The sequence below is a fragment of the Mustelus asterias genome, chromosome 9 (genome assembly GCF_964213995.1).
Source record: "Mustelus asterias chromosome 9, sMusAst1.hap1.1, whole genome shotgun sequence".
Taxonomy (NCBI): domain Eukaryota; kingdom Metazoa; phylum Chordata; class Chondrichthyes; order Carcharhiniformes; family Triakidae; genus Mustelus; species Mustelus asterias.
In genome coordinates this window covers 7,024,988-7,045,005 of record NC_135809.1, presented here as the reverse complement: position 1 = coordinate 7,045,005, position 20,018 = coordinate 7,024,988, and the positions used below count along the sequence as shown (strand labels likewise).

Sequence of the window (20,018 nt, the reverse complement as noted above, 5' to 3'; positions counted from 1 at the left end):
TGGTCAAAGTACCTTTGTTCCCCAGGTGGGACTGGGGATCCCCTGGCTCATGCCACCTCTGACGTGCCGTAAGCCAAATGTTATTACTGAAGGGGCCTAACCCCACTGGAATAGTGGGTGTTAGGGAGCAGGCGGTCGGGGGAAGGTTAGTGATGGTAGTCCACCCCACAATGGAGCCGGGGAGGGTGGGCGTCCTGCTCACATTGGCAAAATTTGCCAGAAACAGGAATTGTTCTAAGTGGGTGGCACAGTGGTTAGCACCGCTGCCTCACAGCGCCAGGGACCCGGGTTCAATTCCAGCCTCAGGTGACTGTCTGTGTGGAGTTTGCACGTTCTCCCCGTGTCTGCGTGGGTTTCCTCCCACAGTCCGAAAGACCTGCTGGTTAGATGCATTGGCCATGGTCAATGTCCTTTCATGTCCCAAGATGTGCGGGTTAGGGGGATGTTCAAGGCAAATTTGTGGGGTAACGGGGATAGAGCCAGGGTAAGATGCTCTGTTGGGGAGTCAGTGCAGAGCCAGTGGGCCGAATGGCCTCTTTCTGCACTGTCGGGATTCTATGATTCACGCTGATCTTGACTCTTATTTAAATGACAATGAAGTAGGAACAGTGCATACGTTCCTGAATCAGAGAAACATAGAAGATAGGAGCAGGAGGAGGCCATTCGGCCCTTCGAGCCTGCTCCACCATTCACCACGATCATGGCTGATCATCCAACTCAATAGCCTAATCCTGCTTTCTCCCCAGAACCTTTGATCCCATTCACCCCGAGTGCTATATCCAGCCGCCTCTTGAATACATTCAATGTTTTGGCATCAACTACTTCCTGTGGTAATGAATTCCACAGGCTCACCACTCTTTGGGTGAAGAAATGTCTCCTCATCTCTGTCCTAAATGGTCTACCCTGAATCCTCAGACTGTGACCCCTGGTTCTTGAATCCCCCACCATCGGGAACATCCTCCCTGCATCTACCCTGTCTTGTCCTGTTAGAATTTTATAAGTTTCTATGAGATCCTCCCTCATTCGTCTGAACTCCAGCGAAAACAATCCTAACCCAGTCAATTTCTCCTCATACATCAGTCCCGCCATCCCCGGAATCAGCCCGGTAAACCTTCACTGCACTCCCTCGAGAGCAAGAACATCCTTCCTCAGAAAAGGAGACACACAATACCCGAGGTGTGGCCTCACCAAGGCCCTGTATCATTGCAACAACACATCCCAGCTCCTGTACTCAAAACCTCTCGCAATAAAGGCCAACACGCCATTTGCCTTCTTTACCGCCTGCTGCACCTGCATGCTTACCTTCAGCGACTGGTGCACAAGGACACCCAGGTCCCTCTGCACACTCCCCTTTCCCAATTTACAGCCATTCGGACAGTAATCTGCCGCCTTGTTTTTGCTTCCAAAGTGAATAACCTCACATCATCAGTGAAGGTGGAGAGTGGATGATCCTCTTCCCCTCAGTCACTCAGGGACAGATAATGACCTTAAAGCATTGATGTCTGTTCCGTTTCAGAAAAGGGTCAGATAAAGCTCGCAAATTAAAGTTTGCCAAGATTCCGGTTTCAGGTTTTGAGCGTGTAGTTTTGCGGAGGGAACTGCCCAGAAAATTTATAGTTTGAACATAAATGGCATGATTAATTTGCAGGAAATTTCGTGTGGATCCGAGCCTTACATCGACTGCAATGTTGTTTGTCATTTTTAGATGTCCCCAGGCTCCATAAATATTAAATAAAAATGTGACCCAAATACATTTCTAAACAGCTTTCCTCAGAATCACTTCAAATGATTGGTAATAAATAGGACCACAGTAAGTGGCACAGCCGTCAACACAGTTAGTCCGAGAGTGTGAGGTGAGATTGGACTTTTGTCCCTGGTTCCTGATGCTGGAAATGTCCATCAGGGACCCGCGCCTGACGGAGGCGGGAGCCAGGGGGCGATCTCTGCGGAGGCCGGAGCCAGGGGGCGATCTCTGCGGAGGCCGGAGCCAGGGGGCGATCTCTGCGGAGGCCGGAGCCAGGGGGCGATCTCTGTGGAGGCCGGAGCCAGGGGGCGATCTCTGCGGAGGCCGGAGCCAGGGGGCGATCTCTGCGGAGGCCGGAGCCAGGAGGCGATCTCTGCGGAGGCGGGAGCCAGGGGGCGATCTCTGCGGAGGCGGGAGCCAGGGGGCGATCTCTGCAGAGGCGGCCATTTAAGTGGCTGCCTTGTCCAATTAGGATTGGTGGGTGGGCCCCGGGGCTGGGGAGACAATAGGGCGGCTCCACCGTCTGAGGCAGTGTCGGTCAGCGATGGTGGAGAGGGGATGCCTGAGGATGGAGTTTATATAAAAGTTTACAATTCAAAAACCCTCAGCTGTAAGGAGGAGGAGCCCCTGCACTGGCCGCCTGCCACATCGATGGCCCACTGGCGATGGCGGCTGAAGTGAATGGTCTGGTCTATCATTGGGAAACCTCTTCCAGCCCTCAGCAGAGCGGCCGTCGACAGAGTGGCTGCAATAAGCCCCAAGTGACCATCACCACAACCGTGTGCACCCAGTCCCTGCGGCACCCAGTCCCTGCGGCACCCACTGACCCTCAGCACCCAGTCCCTGCGGCACCCACTGTCCCTGCGGCACCCACTGTCCCTGCGGCACCCACTGTCCCTGCAGCACCCACTGACCCTCAGCACCCAGTCCCTGCGGCACCCACTGTCCCTGCGGCACCCACTGTCCCTGCAGCACCCACTGACCCTCAGCACCCAGTCCTTGCGGAACCACTGACCCTCAGCACCCACTGTCCCTGCGGCACCCACTGACCCTCAGCACCCAGTCCCTGCGGCACCCACTGACCCTGCGGCACCCACTGTCCCTGCGGCACCCACTGTCCCTGCGGCACCCACAGTCCCTGCAGCACCCAGTCCTTGCGGAACCCACTGACCCTCAGCACCCAGTCCTTGCGGAACCACTGACCCTCAGCACCCACTGTCCCTGCGGCACCCACTGTCCCTGCGGCACCCACTGACCCTCAGCACCCACTGACCCTCAGCACCCAGTCTCTGCAGCACCCGGTCCCTGCAGCACCCGGTCCTTGCGGAACCACTGACCCTCAGCACCCACTGTCCCTGCGGCACCCACTGACCCTCAGCACCCACTGACCCTCAGCACCCGGTCCCTGCAGCACCCGGTCCCTGCAGCACCCGGTCCCTGCAGCACCCGGTCCCTGCAGCACCCAGTCCCTGCAGGGTGTGAAGGAGCAGGACGGGGGCCATCCTGCTCTGAGTTGCCCGTCAATCTGTTTGGCTGATCTTGAATCCCCGGCACCATCACCGTGCGTGTCGATTGTCAGCATTGATGAGTGGGATTCAGAGATTCGGCTGCTGGAGGTAGCATTGGGTTTATTCCCATTCTGAGCACTGCAATCAGGGTGATCTATGTCCCCTTGTTATAAACCAGCAAGAGAACGATTTTGGGAACTCGGTATTGAGTAGCGATTTGCAAAGAACGGGATAATGTTTTTTGCTAAACTCTTTAATTGCTGCAATTTTGAGAGCTTTAGAATCTGGTGTGATTTGGCTGCACCAATCGATTAGAATCAATCAAAACCTCCTGTAGAATAAACAGCAGCAATCGATCCGCTTCCTGGCAGGATCTGTACGATAGTCAAATAAATAGCTTCCCAACAGCTGCCTAAACCTTGATCCCGGGAATACTGTGTAAAATCTCCGTGTGTGTGTGTGAGGTGTCTGTATCCCGATGCCGGGAATGCTGTGTAAATTCTGTGTGTGTGTGAGGTGTCTGTATCCCGATGCTGTGTGTGTGTGTGTGTGTGTGCGTGTGTGTGCGTGCGTGTGTGCGTGTGTGTGCATGTGTGTCTCCCCCTCCCTCCCCCGAGACTACTGTGTACACTCCCCGAGTGTGACTACAGGGGAGGCGATGGCCTAGTGGTATTATCACTAGACTAATCCAGAGACTCAGTTAAAGCTCTGGGGACCCGAATTTGAATCCCGATCCCGGGAATACTGCGTAAAATCTGTGCGTGCGTGCATATCCAATGTAGCCCAATCCGTCACGCAAACCAAGCTCCCATCCATTGACTCTGTCTATACTTCCCACTGCCTCGGAAAAGCAGCCAGCATAAACAATACTTTTCACCGTATACTAAAACATGTGACAATAATAAATCAAATCAAAATCTAATCCCCCTAACTGCACACCTTTGGACTGTGGGAGGAAGCCGGAGCACCCGGAGGAAACCCACGCAGACACGGGGAGAATGTGCAGACCCCACACAGACAGTGAACCGTAGCTGGAATCAAACCCGGATCCCTGTCGCTGTGAGGCAGCAGTGCAGTGACTGGAGTCCCTGCCTTTGAAGCAGAAGCGGCAGGTTCGAATCCCCCTCCAGGACTCAATGACCAAAGAGGGTGCGTTCGTGATGTAGTAACTGGTAAATCCTTCCAACGCTCGCCGCTGCCGGGTGGAAGAACAGGAGAGATTCCTGGTCTGACATTTCCTGAAAAGACTGCAGCATGCGTGCAAATATCCCACAGCAACTCCCGGAGTAAACAGGAATATAACGCCATGGCTACATCATGTAGAGGCGGGGGGGGGGGGAGTAGAGAGAGAGATACCGGCCAGAATTCTCCACTCTCGCCCGCGGCTGGGATTCTCCGCTCCCGCTGCAGTGAATAGGGTTTGGCTGAGCGCCAGATTCCCCGTTCTCGCTGGCGGCGGGCGTTAGCAGGGTGTACAAGACTGGAGAATTCTGGCAGCCATTGTCTAAAAGGGTTATATCATGAGGGCTATGTGTGCATTCCCTCGGTTAAACAGGTTAAATGGTGCACATTCGATGAGGTTCTGGGAAGGGAGGGGGCTGGGGGTTTGGGGAAGGGAGGGGGCTGGGGGTTTGGGAAGGGAGGGGGCTGGGGGTTTGGGAAGGGAGGGGGCTGGGGGTTTGGGAAGGGAGGGGGTTGGGGGTTTGGGAAGGGAGGGGGCTGGGGGTTTGGGAAGGGAGGGGGCTGGGGGTTTGGGAAGGGAGGGGGCTGGGGGTTCAGGGAAGGGAGGGGCCTGGGGGTTTGGGGTACGGAGGGGGCTGGGGGTTTGGGAAGGGAGGGGGCTGGGGGTTCGGGGAAGGGAGGGGGCTGGGGGTTCGGTGTACGGAGGGGGCTGGGGGTTCGGGGAAGGGAGAGGGCTGGGGGTTCGGGGTACGGAGGGGGCTGGGGGTTTAGGGAAGGGAGGGGGCTGAGGGGGGTTAAACAAAGAACAATACAGCACAGGAACAGGCCCTTCGGCCCTCCAAGCCCGCGCCGCTCCCTGGTCCAAACTAGACCATTCTTTTGTATCCCTCCATTCCCACTCCATTCATGTGGCTCTCTAGATAAGTCTTAAACGTTCCGAGTGTGTCCGCCTCCACCACCTTGCCTGGCAGCGCATTCCAGGCCCCCACCACCCTCTGTGTAAAATATGTCCTTCTGATATCCGTGTTAAACCTCCCCCCCCTCCTCACCTTGAACCTATGACCCCTCATGAACGTCACCACCGACCTGGGTTAAAGCTTCCCACCGTTCACCCTATCTATGCCTTTCATAATTTTATACACCTCTATTCGGTCACCCCTCATCCTCCGTCTTTCCAGTGAGAACAACCCCAGTTTACCCAATCTCTCCTCATAACTAAGCCCTTCCATACCAGGCAACAGCCTGGTAAACCTCCTCTGCACTCTCTCTAAAGGGTGTGGCGACCAGAACTGGGCGCAGTATTCCAAATGCGGCCGAACCAACGTTCTATACAACTGCAACATCAGACCCCAACTTTTATACTCTATGCCCCGTCCTATAAAGGCAAGCATGCCATATGCCTTATTCACTACCTTCTCCACCTGTGACGTCACCTTCAAGGATCTGTGGACTTGCACACCCAGGTCCCTCTGCGTATCTACATCCTTTATGGTTCTGCCATTTATCATATAGCTCCCCCCTACGTTAGTTCTACCAAAATGCATCACTTCGCATTTATCAGGATTGAACTCCATCTGCCATTTCTTTGCCCAAATTTCCAGCCTATCTATATCCTTCTGTAGCCTCTGACAATGTTCCTCACTATCTGCAAGTCCAGCCATTTTCGTGTCGTCCGCAAACTTACTGATCACCCCAGTTACACTTTCTTCCAGATCGTTTATATAAATCACAAACAGCAGAGGTCCCAATACAGAGCCCTGCGGAACACCACTAGTCACAGGCATCCAGCCAGAAAAAGACCCTTCCACTACCACCCTCTGTCTTCTGTGACCAAGCCAGTTCTCCACCCATCTAGCCACCTCCCCCTTTATCCCATGAGATCCAACCTTTTGCGCCAACCTACCATGAGGGACTTTGTCAAACGCTTTACTAAAGTCCATATAGACGACATCCACGGCCCTTCCCTCGTCAACCATTCTAGTCACTTCTTCAAAAAACTCCACCAGGTTAGTGAGGCATGACCTCCCTCTCACAAAACCAGCTGACTATCGTTAATGAGTTTATTCCTTTCTAAATGCGCGTACATCCTATCTCTAAGAATCCTCTCCAACAACTTCCCGACCACGGACGTCAAGCTCACCGGCCTATAATTTCCTGGGTTATCCTTCCTACCCTTCTTAAATAACTGGACCACATTAGCTATCCTCCAATCCTCTGGGACCTCACCTGTGTCCAGTGACGAGCCAAAGATTTGCGTCAGAGGCCCAGCGATTTCATCTCTCGTCTCCCTGAGCAGCCTGGGATAGATTCCATCAGGCCCTGGGGATTTGTCAGTCTTTATATTCCCTAAAAAACCTAACACTTCCTCCCTTGTAATGGAGATTTTCTCTAACGGGTCAACACTCCCAGTCAACACATCCCTCTCCTTTGTGAATACCGACGCAAAGTATTCATTTAGGATCTCCCCTACTTCTTTGGGCTCTAAGCATAATTCCCCACTTTTGTCCCTGAGAGGTCCGATTTTTTCCCTGACAACCCTTTTGTTCCTAACGTATGAATAAAATGCCTTGGGATTCTCTTTAATCCTGTCTGCCAAGGACATTTCGTGACCCCCTTTTGCCCTTCTAATTCCTCGTTTGAGTTCTTTCCTACTTTCTTTGTATTCCTCCAGAGCTCCCTCCGTTTTTAGCTGCCTGGACCTAACGTACGCCTCTCTTTTTGAACTATCCCTCAATTTCCCTGGTTATCCACGGTTCTCGAATCCTACCCTTCCTATCCTTTTTTACAGGCACATGCCTATCCTGCAGCCCAAACTGTTCCTTAAAAGACTCCCACATGCCAGATGTGGATTTACCCTCAAACAGCCTCTCCCAATCAACAGCTGCCAATTTCTGCCTAATCCCACAAAAGTTAGCCTTCCCCCAATCCAACACCTTACCCTTGGGACACCACTCATCCTTTTCCATCACTATCCTAAAGCTAACAGAATTGTGGTCACTATTTGCCACATGTTCCCCTACCGAAACTTTGAAGACCTGACCGGGCTCACTCCCCAGTACTAGGTCCAGTATAGCCCCCTCTCTAGTCGGGCTATCTACATATTGTTCCAAAGAACCTTCCTGTACGCATTTTACAAATGCCTCCCCATTCAGACTCCCAGCCCTACGCGATTTCCAGTCTATACCAGGGAAATTGAAGTCTCCCGCTACAACAACCCTATTTCTGAATGGAGGGAGCTCAGGATTCCGTGAGCGGAGGGAATTGGGGGTTCACTATAACGAATCGTCGCAGGTAGCCGACCCTCCCCCTTCCTCAATCGTATCTGAAGCGTATCAACATGCCCCTCTGCACAAATGTCCTGACACTTCCCCAGTATAAATCCCCAATTACTCGTCAGTGGTGTGGACACATTGTCTGCAGTAAAGTGTCAGGGAGCAGCAGTCCAAAGCACAGTCAAATGGACCAGTCCCTGGGCAGCGGGGAGGTCATTCATTGAGTTGACATTTGGATGAATATTCTGCAGCCCCTTCCATCGAAAGGTCAAGAAATCCCCATCATCATTCACAACTCGAGGAGCGTTCCCTCAGAGACGAGGGCCAGTCAGTGGCCATCTCCAGAGGTTTTGTCTTCAATGTGTTAAATCGCGGAAACAGAATAGCGCCAGGAGAGGGGCGAGTGTGGGAACCTGGGAAATTTGTCTCAGTTTGTGGCTGGCCTTTGCTAATTGTTCGTGACCCCTTAACCCTCAAAGAATGGGATCAGCCGGCCCCATCAGTCTTTTATTGTCGGCGCACAGGCACTGCTTTGTTTACCAAATCACCGCATCAAAGAAAGCATTTGGCTGGTTCTTGTTTGCTGGTTGTTGTTTTGGAGTTGTAGCTGCCACACTGCACACACTGAAGAGGCGGCGATGAAAATAGCCCCGAAGATAATGGAGTGTTTTCTGTTCCGAGTGGCAGCGGCCCACGCTCGCTGAGAACCAGGGTTTAGTCACGTGTGCGACAGTGGAGGGGGCGCTGGGTTTAGCTTCCCTCGGCCCTGCTGCACTCTGCACGTGGATCCAACAGATGGAATGTCCCGCACGCCACAAACCCATTCGACCAGGCGCGTTGCCAGAGTCAGCGGGGACGCTTACTGAAGTGGAACAGCATATTGTACCTGGGACAGCGACAACTCTCGCACTTTTGTGTAGTTTGTCTTCGTCTTGGCAATTTAAATTACGACGCGAGATTTAATTTTCAATACTTCACTCACCATTTCTTCGGATTTCGCCGTGGTAACGACAAAAATAAAAAGGTATCAGGCGGACCGGCTCGACTCCGGAGGCTGAATGTCGATAAATCTGCGGATGGCTGGGTGTGTCGGATACTAAATCCCGACCAGCTGGCAGCTGCTGTTTACCTGGCTGGCGCAGAGATTCCCGATCGGGGCAGCTTCCAGGAACAGGAGGTAGACCAGGCTGTGACACCCCGTGGAATCACTGACTTGACGTCAGCCACGCATCCCCTGCTGAATCTTCGGGAAGACAAACTCTCTGCCCTCTGCAAGAATCTGCGTCAGTCTCACCTGTCCACCCAATGGAAGCATTTCTACATTGGTGTTTTTTTCATATAAAAGTTTAACTAGACGGAGGGCAGTTTTGTTTTGTTTGTTTATTATTTTCACTGTTAGAAGTCTCACAACACCAAGTTAAAGTCCAACAGGTTTATTTGGTAGCACAAGCTTTCGGAGCGCTGCTCCTTCGTCAGGTGAGTGACTCACCTGTTGGACTTTAACCTGGAGTTGTGAGACCAGTGACTGAGCCTACCCCAGTCCAACGCCGGCAACTCCACATCATGGCTATTATTTTCACAAGTAGCTGTCCAATAACACTGCAGTGAAGTTACTGTGAAAATCCCCTCTTCGCCACACCCTGGCGCCTGTTTGGGTACGCTGAGGGAGAATTCAGACTGTGGGAGGAAACCGGAGCACCCGGAGGAAGCCCACGCAGACACGGGGAGAACGTGCAGATTCCACACGGACAGCGACCCGAGCCGGGAATTGAACCCGGGTCCCTGGCACCGTGAGGCAGCAGTGCCAACCACTGTGCCACCGTGCCGCTCAACATGGCACTTTCAGCCCACACTCCCATGCACACATCGACATCCTTCCCTGAAATCCCTCTCCTTATTCCAGTCTCTGTAACCCCCTCCAACTTCTTCACCCTCTGAAATATCTGTGTCCCTCCAATTCTGGCCTCGGGGCGGCACGGTAGCACAGTGGTCAGCACTGCTGCTTCACAGCTCCAGGGTCCTGAGTTCGATTCCCAGCTCGGGTCACTGTCTGTGTGGAGTTTGCACATTCTCCTCTTGTCTGCGTGGGTTTCCTCCGGGTGCTCCGGTTTCCTCCCACAGTCCAAAGATGTGCGGGTTAGGTTGATTGGCCAGATTAAAAATTGCCCCTTAGAGTCCTGTGATGCGTAGGTTAGTGGGATTGGTGTGTGGGGGTGGGGCCAGGGTGGGATTGTGGTCGGTGCAGACTCGATGGGCCGAATGGCCTCCTTCTGCACTGTAGGGTTTCTATGATTCTCTCTCATACATTTCTGATTTTAATCGCTCCGCCATTGATGGCCACGCCTGGGCCCTGAACTCTGGAATTCTCTCTCCATCTCTCTCTCTCCTCCGATCTGATTTGATTTATTATTGTCACATGTATTAACATACAGTGAAAAGTATTGTTTCTTGCGCGCTATACAGACAAAGCATACTGTTCATAGAGAAGGAAAGGAGAGAGTGCAGAATGTAGTGTTACAGTCATAGCTAGGGGGTAGAGAAAGATCAACTTGGTGTGAGGTAGGTCCATTCAAAAGTCTGATGGCAGCGGGGAAGAAGCTGTTCTTGAGTCGGTTGGTACGTAACTTCAGACTTTTGTATCTCTTTCCCAATGGAAGAAGGTGGAAGAGAGAACATCCGGGGTGTGTGGGGATCCTTGATTATTGCCGGTTGCTTTCCCGAGATGTGGAGATGTTAGCGTTGGACTGGGGTGGGCAGAGTAAGAACTCTCCACAGTGAGAAGTAACCTGGTGCTGACGGACTTCTTACTGTCTCCTCCTTTAAGATACTCCTCAAAACTTACTCTTTGACCAAGCTTTTGGTCAGAGCAACCCTAATACCTCCTTTTGGAACCCCGTGCTATACTTTGGTTTATTTTGTGCATCACTGTACAACTTCCCATTACATTGAACGTGCGGTTATAAGTTATTGTTGAGAGGATTTCCAGATTGGCTAATGCCAGTCACATCCTGTGTCAGTACCCACCCTCGTTAGGTGCCTGCCCCTCTCCAAGCTGGCACAGATTTATTCATTTGTGGGACATGGGTGTCGCTGGCTGGCCAGCATTTATTGCCCATCCCTAGTTGCCTGAGGGCAGTTGAGAGTCAACCATTTTGCTGTGGCTCTGGAGTCACATGTAGGCCAGACCGGGTAAGGACGGCAGATTTCCTTCCCTAAAGGACATTAGTGAACCAGAGGAGTTTTTCCAACAATCGACAATGGTTTCATGATCATCAGTAGGTTCTTAATTCCAGATTTTTTTTATTGCATTCAATAGTCTAGCGATAATACCACTCGGCCGTCGCCTCCCCGGCGTTTTGCTCGAGACACGGTACACACCCCCATTGCCCTCACTTTCAAATTCCACCTCCTCTGCTCCATCCTAAAGATAAGATTCCTGGCAAAGGAATAAATTAGTCTCAACTCCAAATCTCGGGCTAACTCTGGGTTCAATCTTTCTTTCTGGCTGTTCTCCGGAAGCTTCTTTACTGGTGTTGTATAGTTCATTGTTTTTCCATACAGTATTAATGTTAATTTACTGACAGGGTGGCACAATGGTTAGCACTGCTGCCTCACAGCGCCAAGGACCCGGGTTCAATTCCCGGCTTGGGTCACTGTCTGTGCGGAGTTTGCACGTTCTCCCCGTGTCTGCGTGGGTTTCCTCCGGGTGCTCCGGTTTTCTCCCACAATCCAAAGATGTGCGGGTTAGGTGGACTGGCCTGCACCTATCGCCCCCTGTAGTTTACAGCACTTAAGTTGCAGATCCAGGTACTTTTTAAAAGAGTTTAGGGTCTCTGTCTCCACCACCACCTCAGGCAGTGAATTCCAGACACCCACCACCCTGTGTGTAAAAAAGTTCTTCCTCATGTCCCCTCGACACCTACTGCCACTTATCTTGAATCTGTGTCCCCTGGTGATCCTAGAATTCTCCACCAGGGGAACAATAACAGAAAGGAACTGAATGACCCACTGTTAATATCGAAGTGATTTTGGGATGTGTGTATTAGCCCAGTCAGTTGGTCTGAAGTAGTTATCCTGCATTTTTCTGTTTTCCCCCTGAACGCTGTACTCTTTCCCCCTCTTCCTCCAACCACTTCACTCCCCCAAACCCCTTTCCCCCCTGACCCCAGACCCTGCCGTCCGTCCTGATTGGACAGAGGGGTGTGTTTGTCTTCCTTACCCGCTCTGTTTGTCCATTACTCTTGAAGGAGCCATTTTGTTTTTCCGGGATGAGTGAACTGAAGGAGCTTTGCGGAGAGGAGCGAGCGAGCTGGAGAGAGACGAGGCTGACCACAGGTCATGGCAATCCCCCCACCTCCCCTCCTCCCCCCCTCCCCTACCGCCCCATGCCGCAAGCCCCTGCCTCCACCCTGCGCCTTCAGAGCTCCTGTCATAAACTCCTCTCAGTCCAGAGAGAGTGCAAACTGAAGTGGGACAATTCACGCAAGCACTTTAATTATAAATAGCTTTTGCGGAATATAAAAATAGGAATAGATGTGTGACTATGACTCTCCCTGCCACCACCACCACCCCCCCCCCCTCCACCCCCCACCCCCCGCCAACAAAAGCGAAACTGTCAGGTTACAAGACATGAATGAGAACGTGTTGACCTCCCGTGGCAATGCACACAATGAACTCAAGTGCAGTGCTCAGGTTAAAGGGTAACTTGACCTGAGTTCGGAGAGGTTATTGGAAGAGGTTTTACAGCCAGACGCACCCTGTTCTTATCTTTATATTCCATTGTAAAGTTTATAATTGAAATGCCTGTGTTACCGTGTCCCACGGCAGCGAGGTGTTTTTATAAAGGTGCTTGCTATTTTACCATTGAGCACAGCAGGTTATAGCAGAGAGGATGGGTAGTAAGTGTGTGCTGATATTGCACTGTTGATGAATATTGTGTCTGGGCGGCAGAAAGCTGTGTCGCTGCTTCTACTGAGTTCACTGTCGCAGAGTTCAACTTGTGGACAGCTAAATGTTCCAAAACTTGCAGTAAATCACTTCTGACTTCTGCCCCTGAGGTTTACGGTTTAGTCAGTCCTTTGCACAAAATTGAAAAATGCTGCAGTGCTTCCCCAGTGATTTAATTTGATTTATTATTGTTCAATGTATTAATATGTGAATTAATATGCAGTGAAAAATATTGTTTCTTGCGCGCTGTACAGACAAAGCACACCATACATAGAGAACGAAAGGAGAGGGTGCAGGATAGTGTTACAGTCATAGCTAGGATGTAGAGAAAGATCACCTTGATGCAAGGTAGGTCCATTCAAGTGTCTAATGACAGCGGGGAAGAAGCTGTTCTTCAGTCGGTTGGTACGTGTTCTCAGACTTTTGTATCTTTTTCCTGACGGAAGAAGGTGGAAGAGAGAATGTCCAGGATACGTGGGGCCCTTGATAATGCTGGCTGCTTTGCCGAGGCAGCGGGAAGTGTAGACGGAGTCAGTGGATGGGAGGCTGGTTTGCGTGATGGATTGGGCGACATTCACAACTCTTTGTAGATTTTTCAGTCTTGGGCAGAGCAGGAGCCATACCAAGCAGTGATACAACCAGAAAGAATGCTTTCTATGGTGCATCTGCAGAAGTTGGTGAGAGTCGTAGCTGACATGCCAAATTTCACTAGTCTTCTGAGAAAGTAGAAGCGTTGGTGGGCTTTCTTAACTATAGTGTCGGCATGGGTTGACCAGGACAGGTTGTTGGTGATCAGGACACCTAAAAATGTGAAGCTCTCGACCATTTCCACTTTGTCCCCGTTGATGTAGACAGGGGCATGTTCTCCACTACACTTCCTGAAGTTGATGACAATCTCCTTCGTTTTGTTGACGTTGAGGGAGAGATTATTGTCGCTGCACCAGTTCACCAGATTCTCCATCGCATTCACAATAATATTCAGCTCCTTTATTCTTCCTACCAAAGTGCATATTTTCACATTTCCCTACTTTATATCCCATCTGCCAAGTTTTCACCCACTCCCGTAACCTGTCTATATCCCTCTGTAGAGTTGGCGTCATCCTCACCACTTACACTGAGCATGTGCCGTCATTGCAAAGCCGTTTGCCAGTGGAGCACGTTGTCCGTGCCAATCCTGGGGGGATAATCTGCTTCGACCAATCCGTAAATCGTGCACTCTCTTCTAATCACGGAGCACAGGGAGGTGTCCAGACCCCACAAACCCTGTCCAGGGATTTCACTGACTATCGATCTGCTGCATCCTACATTCCACTGGTCACTACACTGCAAAAAGCGACTTCATTGGCTGGAAGGGGCTTTGATTTGACATAAATTATTATTGTCACATGTATTAGCATACAGTGAAAAGTATTGTTTCTTGCGCGCTATACAGACAAAGCATACCGTTCATAGAGTACATAGGGGAGAAGGAAATGAGAGAGTGCGGAATGTAGTGTTACAGTCACAGCTAGGGTGTAGAGAAAGATCAACTTAATGCGAGGTAGGTCCATTCAAAAGTCTGACAGCAGCAGGGAAGAAGCTGTTCTTGAGTCGGTTGGTACGTGACCTCAGACTTTTGTATCTTCTTCCCGACTATGCTTCCTGAAGTCGACGACTACTAGAATGCCAGGAGGTTCTGAACGGTGCTATAGCAATGCAGGTCTTTTTACGGTGTTGATTGTGGGGGTGCTGGAATATAAATGACTCCCTCGTGTCATTAAACAAAGTGAATTTATCGCCGTGCTTAACCACTTAATTAGACGATTTAATTAAACGTTTAGTCAGCGTTTTACTCAAACCTTATTGTTCAACAGGATGAAGGAAGCAGCGATGTCATAGAAACAGAAGATAGGAGCAGGCGGAGGCCATTCGGCCCTTCGAGCCTGCTCCGCCATGTCCGTACTGTCTCATTGACAGTCTAATACGCCCTGTTCAGAGACACAGGGAATAGAACTCAGAGCCAATGGTGGCACCAACTGATCTGTCCCCAATAATAAATCCCCAATTCAACTTCACCAATGAGAAATAATCATTATCACAATAAAATGAAGCATTTTGAGAGAATTTAACTTTACATAAAAACTTAACTGGGACTTGTGACAAATGGGATCCATCCACAGGGGAGCCAATGGGAAACTGCCATCCACAGGGGAGCCAATGGGAAACTGGCATCCACTGGGGAGCCAATGGGAAACCGGCATCCAGGGGGGTGCCAATGGGAAACCGGCATTTGGGGGGAGCCAATGGGAAACCAGGGGGGAGCCAGCTCCAGGGACCTGGGTTTGATTCCCGGTTTGGGTCACTGTCTGTGTGGAGTTTGCACATTCTCCTTGTGTCTGCATGGGTTTCCTCCGGGTGCTCCGGTTTCCTCCCACAGTCCAAAGGTTTGCGGGTTAGGTGTCTAGCCAGGGGGAGACTGGCATCGAGTGCGAGCGTTCTACATCACTTGCTGCCCCTCTATTGATTAATCCACGAAGGCTCCCACTGGAAGCGAGTCTCCCACTGGCTGCCCGGCTCCTGCTGTTGTCAGCCAGGGCTCGAGGTCAGGAGTTTCCTGGCTGAAGTCCCACTCCAGGCCGTGTGTGCAGAATCTGGGTCGTCGCTGCAGCGCTGAGGGAAGCGGGGCACCATGGGAGTTAAACTGAAGCCTCTGGTTGGTGGATATAAAGGAGGTCCCATCGCTGTATTCCGAACAATGAGCAGGGGAGGTTCTGCTGCCGAGAGTTCCAACATTTATCCTTCCAAAACACAGGCTCTCTGGTCATTATCGCATCACTGCTTGTGGGATCTTGCTGTGTACAAGCTAACTGCTGCGTTTTCTGTATTATTTCTGTGACTGGGACACGCGTCCCGCGATCCCGTGGCCAGGGGAGACGCGGCATTTGTTGTGTTGTTGTTTACGGAACAGTCTGGCATTTATCCTCCAGCCTCTGATTCACTCTGCCTTCTCTCTTCCAGCTCTGTGGATGTGGACTCCTGGGTGTAGGGATATGGCTGTCAGCTACACAGGGCAGCTTCGCCACCTTAGCACCAAGTCTGCCTTCGCTCTCAGCTGCCAACCTGCTCATTGCCATTGGGACCATTGTGATGGTGGTTGGATTTCTGGGATGTCTCGGTGCCATCAAGGAAAGCAAGTGCCTCCTTTTAAGTGTGAGTAACCATCGATATCCCACTGAGTGACCTTCCCTGTCCCAGTGTGACCTTCCCAGTCCCAGTGTGACCCTCCCTGTCCCAGTGTGACCCTCCCTGTCCCAGTGTGACCCTCCCTGTCCCAGTGTGACCTTCCCTGTCCCAGTGTGACCTTCCCTGTCCCAGTGTGACCCTCCCTGTCCCAGTGTGACCCTCCCTGTCCCAGTGTGACCCTCCCTGTCCCAGTGTGACATTCCCAGTCCCAGTGTGACCCTCCCTGTCCCAATGTGACATTCCCAGTCCCAGTGTGACCCTCCCTGTCCCAGTGTGACCCTCCCTGTCCCAGTGTGACCCTCCCTGTCCCAGTGTGACCTTCCCTGTCCCAGTGTGACCTTCCCTGTCCCAGTGTGACCCTCCCTGCCCCAGTGAGACCCTCCCTGTCCCAGTGTGACATTCCCAGTCCCAGTGTGACCCTCCCTGTCCCAGTGTGACCCTCCCTGTCCCAGTGTGACCCTCCCTGTCCCAGTGTGACATTCCCAGTCCCAGTGTGACCCTCCCTGTCCCAGTGTGACATTCCCAGTCCCAGTGTGACCCTCCCTGTCCCAGTGTGACCCTCCCTGTCCCAGTGTGACCCTCCCTGTCCCAGTGTGACATTCCCAGTCCCAGTGTGACCCTCCCTGTCCCAATGTGACATTCCCAGTCCCGGTGTGACCCTCCCTGTCCCAGTGTGACCTTCCCTGTCCCAATGTGACCCTCCCTGTCCCAGTGTGACCTTCCCTCCCTGTCCCAGTGTGACCCTCCCTGTCCCAGTGTGACCTTCCCTGTCCCAATGTGACCCTCCCTGTCCCAGTGTGACCTTCCCTCCCTGTCCCAGTGTGACCTTCCCTCCCTGTCCCAGTGTGACCTTCCCTCCCTGTCCCAGTGTGACCTTCCCTGTCCCAGTGTGACCCTCCCTGTCCCAATGTGACCCTCCCTGTCCCAGTGTGACCTTCCCTCCCTGTCCCAGTGTGACCCTCCCTGTCCCAGTGTGACCTTCCCAGTCCCAGTGTGACCCTCCCTGTCCCAGTGTGACCTTCCCTCCCTGTCCCAGTGTGACCCTCCCTGTCCCAGTGTGACCCTCCCTGTCCCAGTGTGACCTTCCCTCCCTGTCCCAGTGTGACCCTCCCTGTCCCAGTGTGACCCTCCCTGTCCCAGTGTGACCTTCCCTCCCTGTCCCAGTGTGACCCTCCCTGTCCCAGTGTGACATTCCCAGTCCCAGTGTGACCCTCCCTGTCCCAATGTGACATTCCCAGTCCCAGTGTGACCCTCCCTGTCCCATTGTGACCTTCCCTGTCCCAGTGTGACCTTCCCTGTCCCAGTGTGACCTTCCCTGTCCCAGTGTGACCTTCCCTGTCCCAGTGTGACCCTCCCTGTCCCAGTGTGACCCTCCCTGTCCCAGTGTGACCTTCCCTGTCCCAGTGTGACCTTCCCTGTCCCAGTGTGACCTTCCCTGTCCCAGTGTGACCCTCCCTGTCCCAGTGTGACCCTCCCAGTCCCAGTGTGACCTTCCCTCCCTGTCCCAGTGTGACCCTCCCTGTCCCAGTGTGACCCTCCCTGCCCAGTGTGACCCTCCCTGTCCCAGTGTGACCTTCCCTGTCCCAGTGTGACCCTCCCTGTCCCAGTGTGACCCCCCCAGTCCCAGTGTGACCCTCCCTGTCCCAGTGTGACCTTCCCTGTCCCAGTGTGACCTTCCCAGTCCCAGTGTGACCCTCCCTGTCCCAGTGTGACCCTCCCTGTCCCAGTGTGACCTTCCCAGTCCCAGTGTGACCCTCCCTGTCCCAGTGTGACCTTCCCAGTCCCAGTGTGACCCTCCCTGTCCCAGTGTGACCCTCCCTGCCCAGTGTGACCCTCCCTGTCCCAGTGTGACCTTCCCTGTCCCAGTGTGACCCTCCCTGTCCCAGTGTGACCCCCCCAGTCCCAGTGTGACCCTCCCTGTCCCAGTGTGACCTTCCCTGTCCCAGTGTGACCCTCCCTGTCCCAGTGTGACCCTCCCTGTCCCAGTGTGACCCTCCCTGTCCCAGTGTGACCTTCCCAGTCCCAGTGTGACCCTCCCTGTCCCAGTGTGACCCTCCCTGTCCCAGTGTGACCCTCCCTGTCCCAGTGTGACCATCCCAGTCCCAGTGTGACCTTCCCAGTCCCAGTGTGACCCTCCCTGTCCCAGTGTGACCTTCCCAGTCCCAGTGTGACCCTCCCTGTCCCAGTGTGACCCTCCCTGTCCCAGTGTGACCCTCCCTGTCCCAGTGTGACCTTCCCTGTCCCAGTGTGACCTTCCCTGTCCCAGTGTGACCTTCCCTGTCCCAGTGTGACCCTCCCTGTCCCAGTGTGACCCTCCCTGTCCCAGTGTGACCTTCCCTGTCCCAGTGTGACCTTCCCTGTCCCAGTGTGACCTTCCCTGTCCCAGTGTGACCCTCCCTGTCCCAGTGTGACCCTCCCAGTCCCAGTGTGACCTTCCCTCCCTGTCCCAGTGTGACCCTCCCTGTCCCAGTGTGACCCTCCCTGCCCAGTGTGACCCTCCCTGTCCCAGTGTGACCTTCCCTGTCCCAGTGTGACCCTCCCTGTCCCAGTGTGACCCCCCCAGTCCCAGTGTGACCCTCCCTGTCCCAGTGTGACCTTCCCTGTCCCAGTGTGACCTTCCCAGTCCCAGTGTGACCCTCCCTGTCCCAGTGTGACCCTCCCTGTCCCAGTGTGACCTTCCCAGTCCCAGTGTGACCCTCCCTGTCCCAGTGTGACCCTCCCTGCCCAGTGTGACCCTCCCTGTCCCAGTGTGACCTTCCCTGTCCCAGTGTGACCCTCCCTGTCCCAGTGTGACCCCCCCAGTCCCAGTGTGACCCTCCCTGTCCCAGTGTGACCTTCCCTGTCCCAGTGTGACCCTCCCTGTCCCAGTGTGACCCTCCCTGTCCCAGTGTGACCCTCCCTGTCCCAGTGTGACCTTCCCAGTCCCAGTGTGACCCTCCCTGTCCCAGTGTGACCCTCCCTGTCCCAGTGTGACCTTCCCTGTCCCAGTGTGACCTTCCCTGTCCCAGTGTGACCCTCCCTGTCCCAGTGTGACCCCCCAGTCCCAGTGTGACCCCCCCAGTCCCAGTGTGACCCTCCCTGTCCCAGTGTGACCCTCCCTGTCCCAGTGTGACCCTCCCTGTCCCAGTGTGACCTTCCCTGTCCCAATGTGACCCTCCCTGTCCCAGTGTGACCCCCCCAGTCCCAGTGTGACCCTCCCTGTCCCAGTGTGACCTTCCCTCCCTGTCCCAGTGTGACCTTCCCAGTCCCAGTGTGACCCTCCCTGTCCCATTGTGACCCTCCCTGTCCCAGTGTGACCTTCCCTCCCTGTCCCAGTGTGACCCTCCCTGTCCCAGTGTGACCCTCCCTGCCCAGTGTGACCCTCCCTGTCCCAGTGTGACCTTCCCTCCCTGTCCCAGTGTGACCTTCCCAGTCCCAGTGTGACCTTCCCTGTCCCAATGTGACCCTCCCTGTCCCAGTGTGACCTTCCCTCCCTGTCCCAGTGTGACCCTCCCTGTCCCAGTGTGACCCTCCCTGCCCAGTGTGACCCTCCCTGTCCCAGTGTGACCTTCCCTCCCTGTCCCAGTGTGACCTTCCCAGTCCCAGTGTGACCCTCCCTGTCCCAGTGTGACATTCCCTGTCCCAGTGTGACCTTCCCTGTCCCAGTGTGACCTTCCCTCCCTGTCCCAGTGTGACCTTCCCTGTCCCAGTGTGACATTCCCTGTCCCAGTGTGACCCTCCCTGTCCCAGTGTGACCTTCCCTGTCCCAGTGTGACCCTCCCTGTCCCAGTGAGACCCTCCCTGTCCCAGTGTGACCTTCCCTGTCCCAGTGTGACCTTCCCTGTCCCAGTGTGACCTTCCCTGTCCCAGTGAGACCCTCCCTGTCCCAGTGTGACCTTCCCTGTCCCAGTGAGACCCTCCCTGTCCCAATGTGAGTGATATCTCACAGCCGCTGCTGCATGTTTAAAGTTTATTTATTAGTCACAAATAAGGCTTACATTAACACTGCAATGGAGTTACTGTGAAAATCCCCTAGTCGCCACACTCCGGTGCCTGTTTGGGTACACTGCGGGAGAATTTAGCACGGCCAATGCACCTAACCAGCACGTCTTTGGACTGTGGGAGGAAACCGGAGCACCCGGGGAAACCCACGCAGACACGGGG

The 20,018-nt window shown here is 53.6% G+C and overlaps 1 protein-coding gene across 1 annotated transcript in view; it reads left to right on the top strand.

Annotated features, from left to right (window-relative positions):
* The first annotated feature begins 2,409 nt into the window (after positions 1 to 2,409).
* Positions 2,410 to 20,018, top strand: part of tspan9a (tetraspanin 9a) — a 41,573-nt gene continuing 23,964 nt past the window's right edge. Inside the window, exons 1-2 of the mRNA XM_078221097.1 lie at positions 2,410 to 2,523; positions 15,651 to 15,842. Coding sequence (XP_078077223.1) covers positions 2,410 to 2,523; positions 15,651 to 15,842 — 306 coding nt within the window. The remainder of the gene's footprint in view (positions 2,524 to 15,650; positions 15,843 to 20,018) is intronic.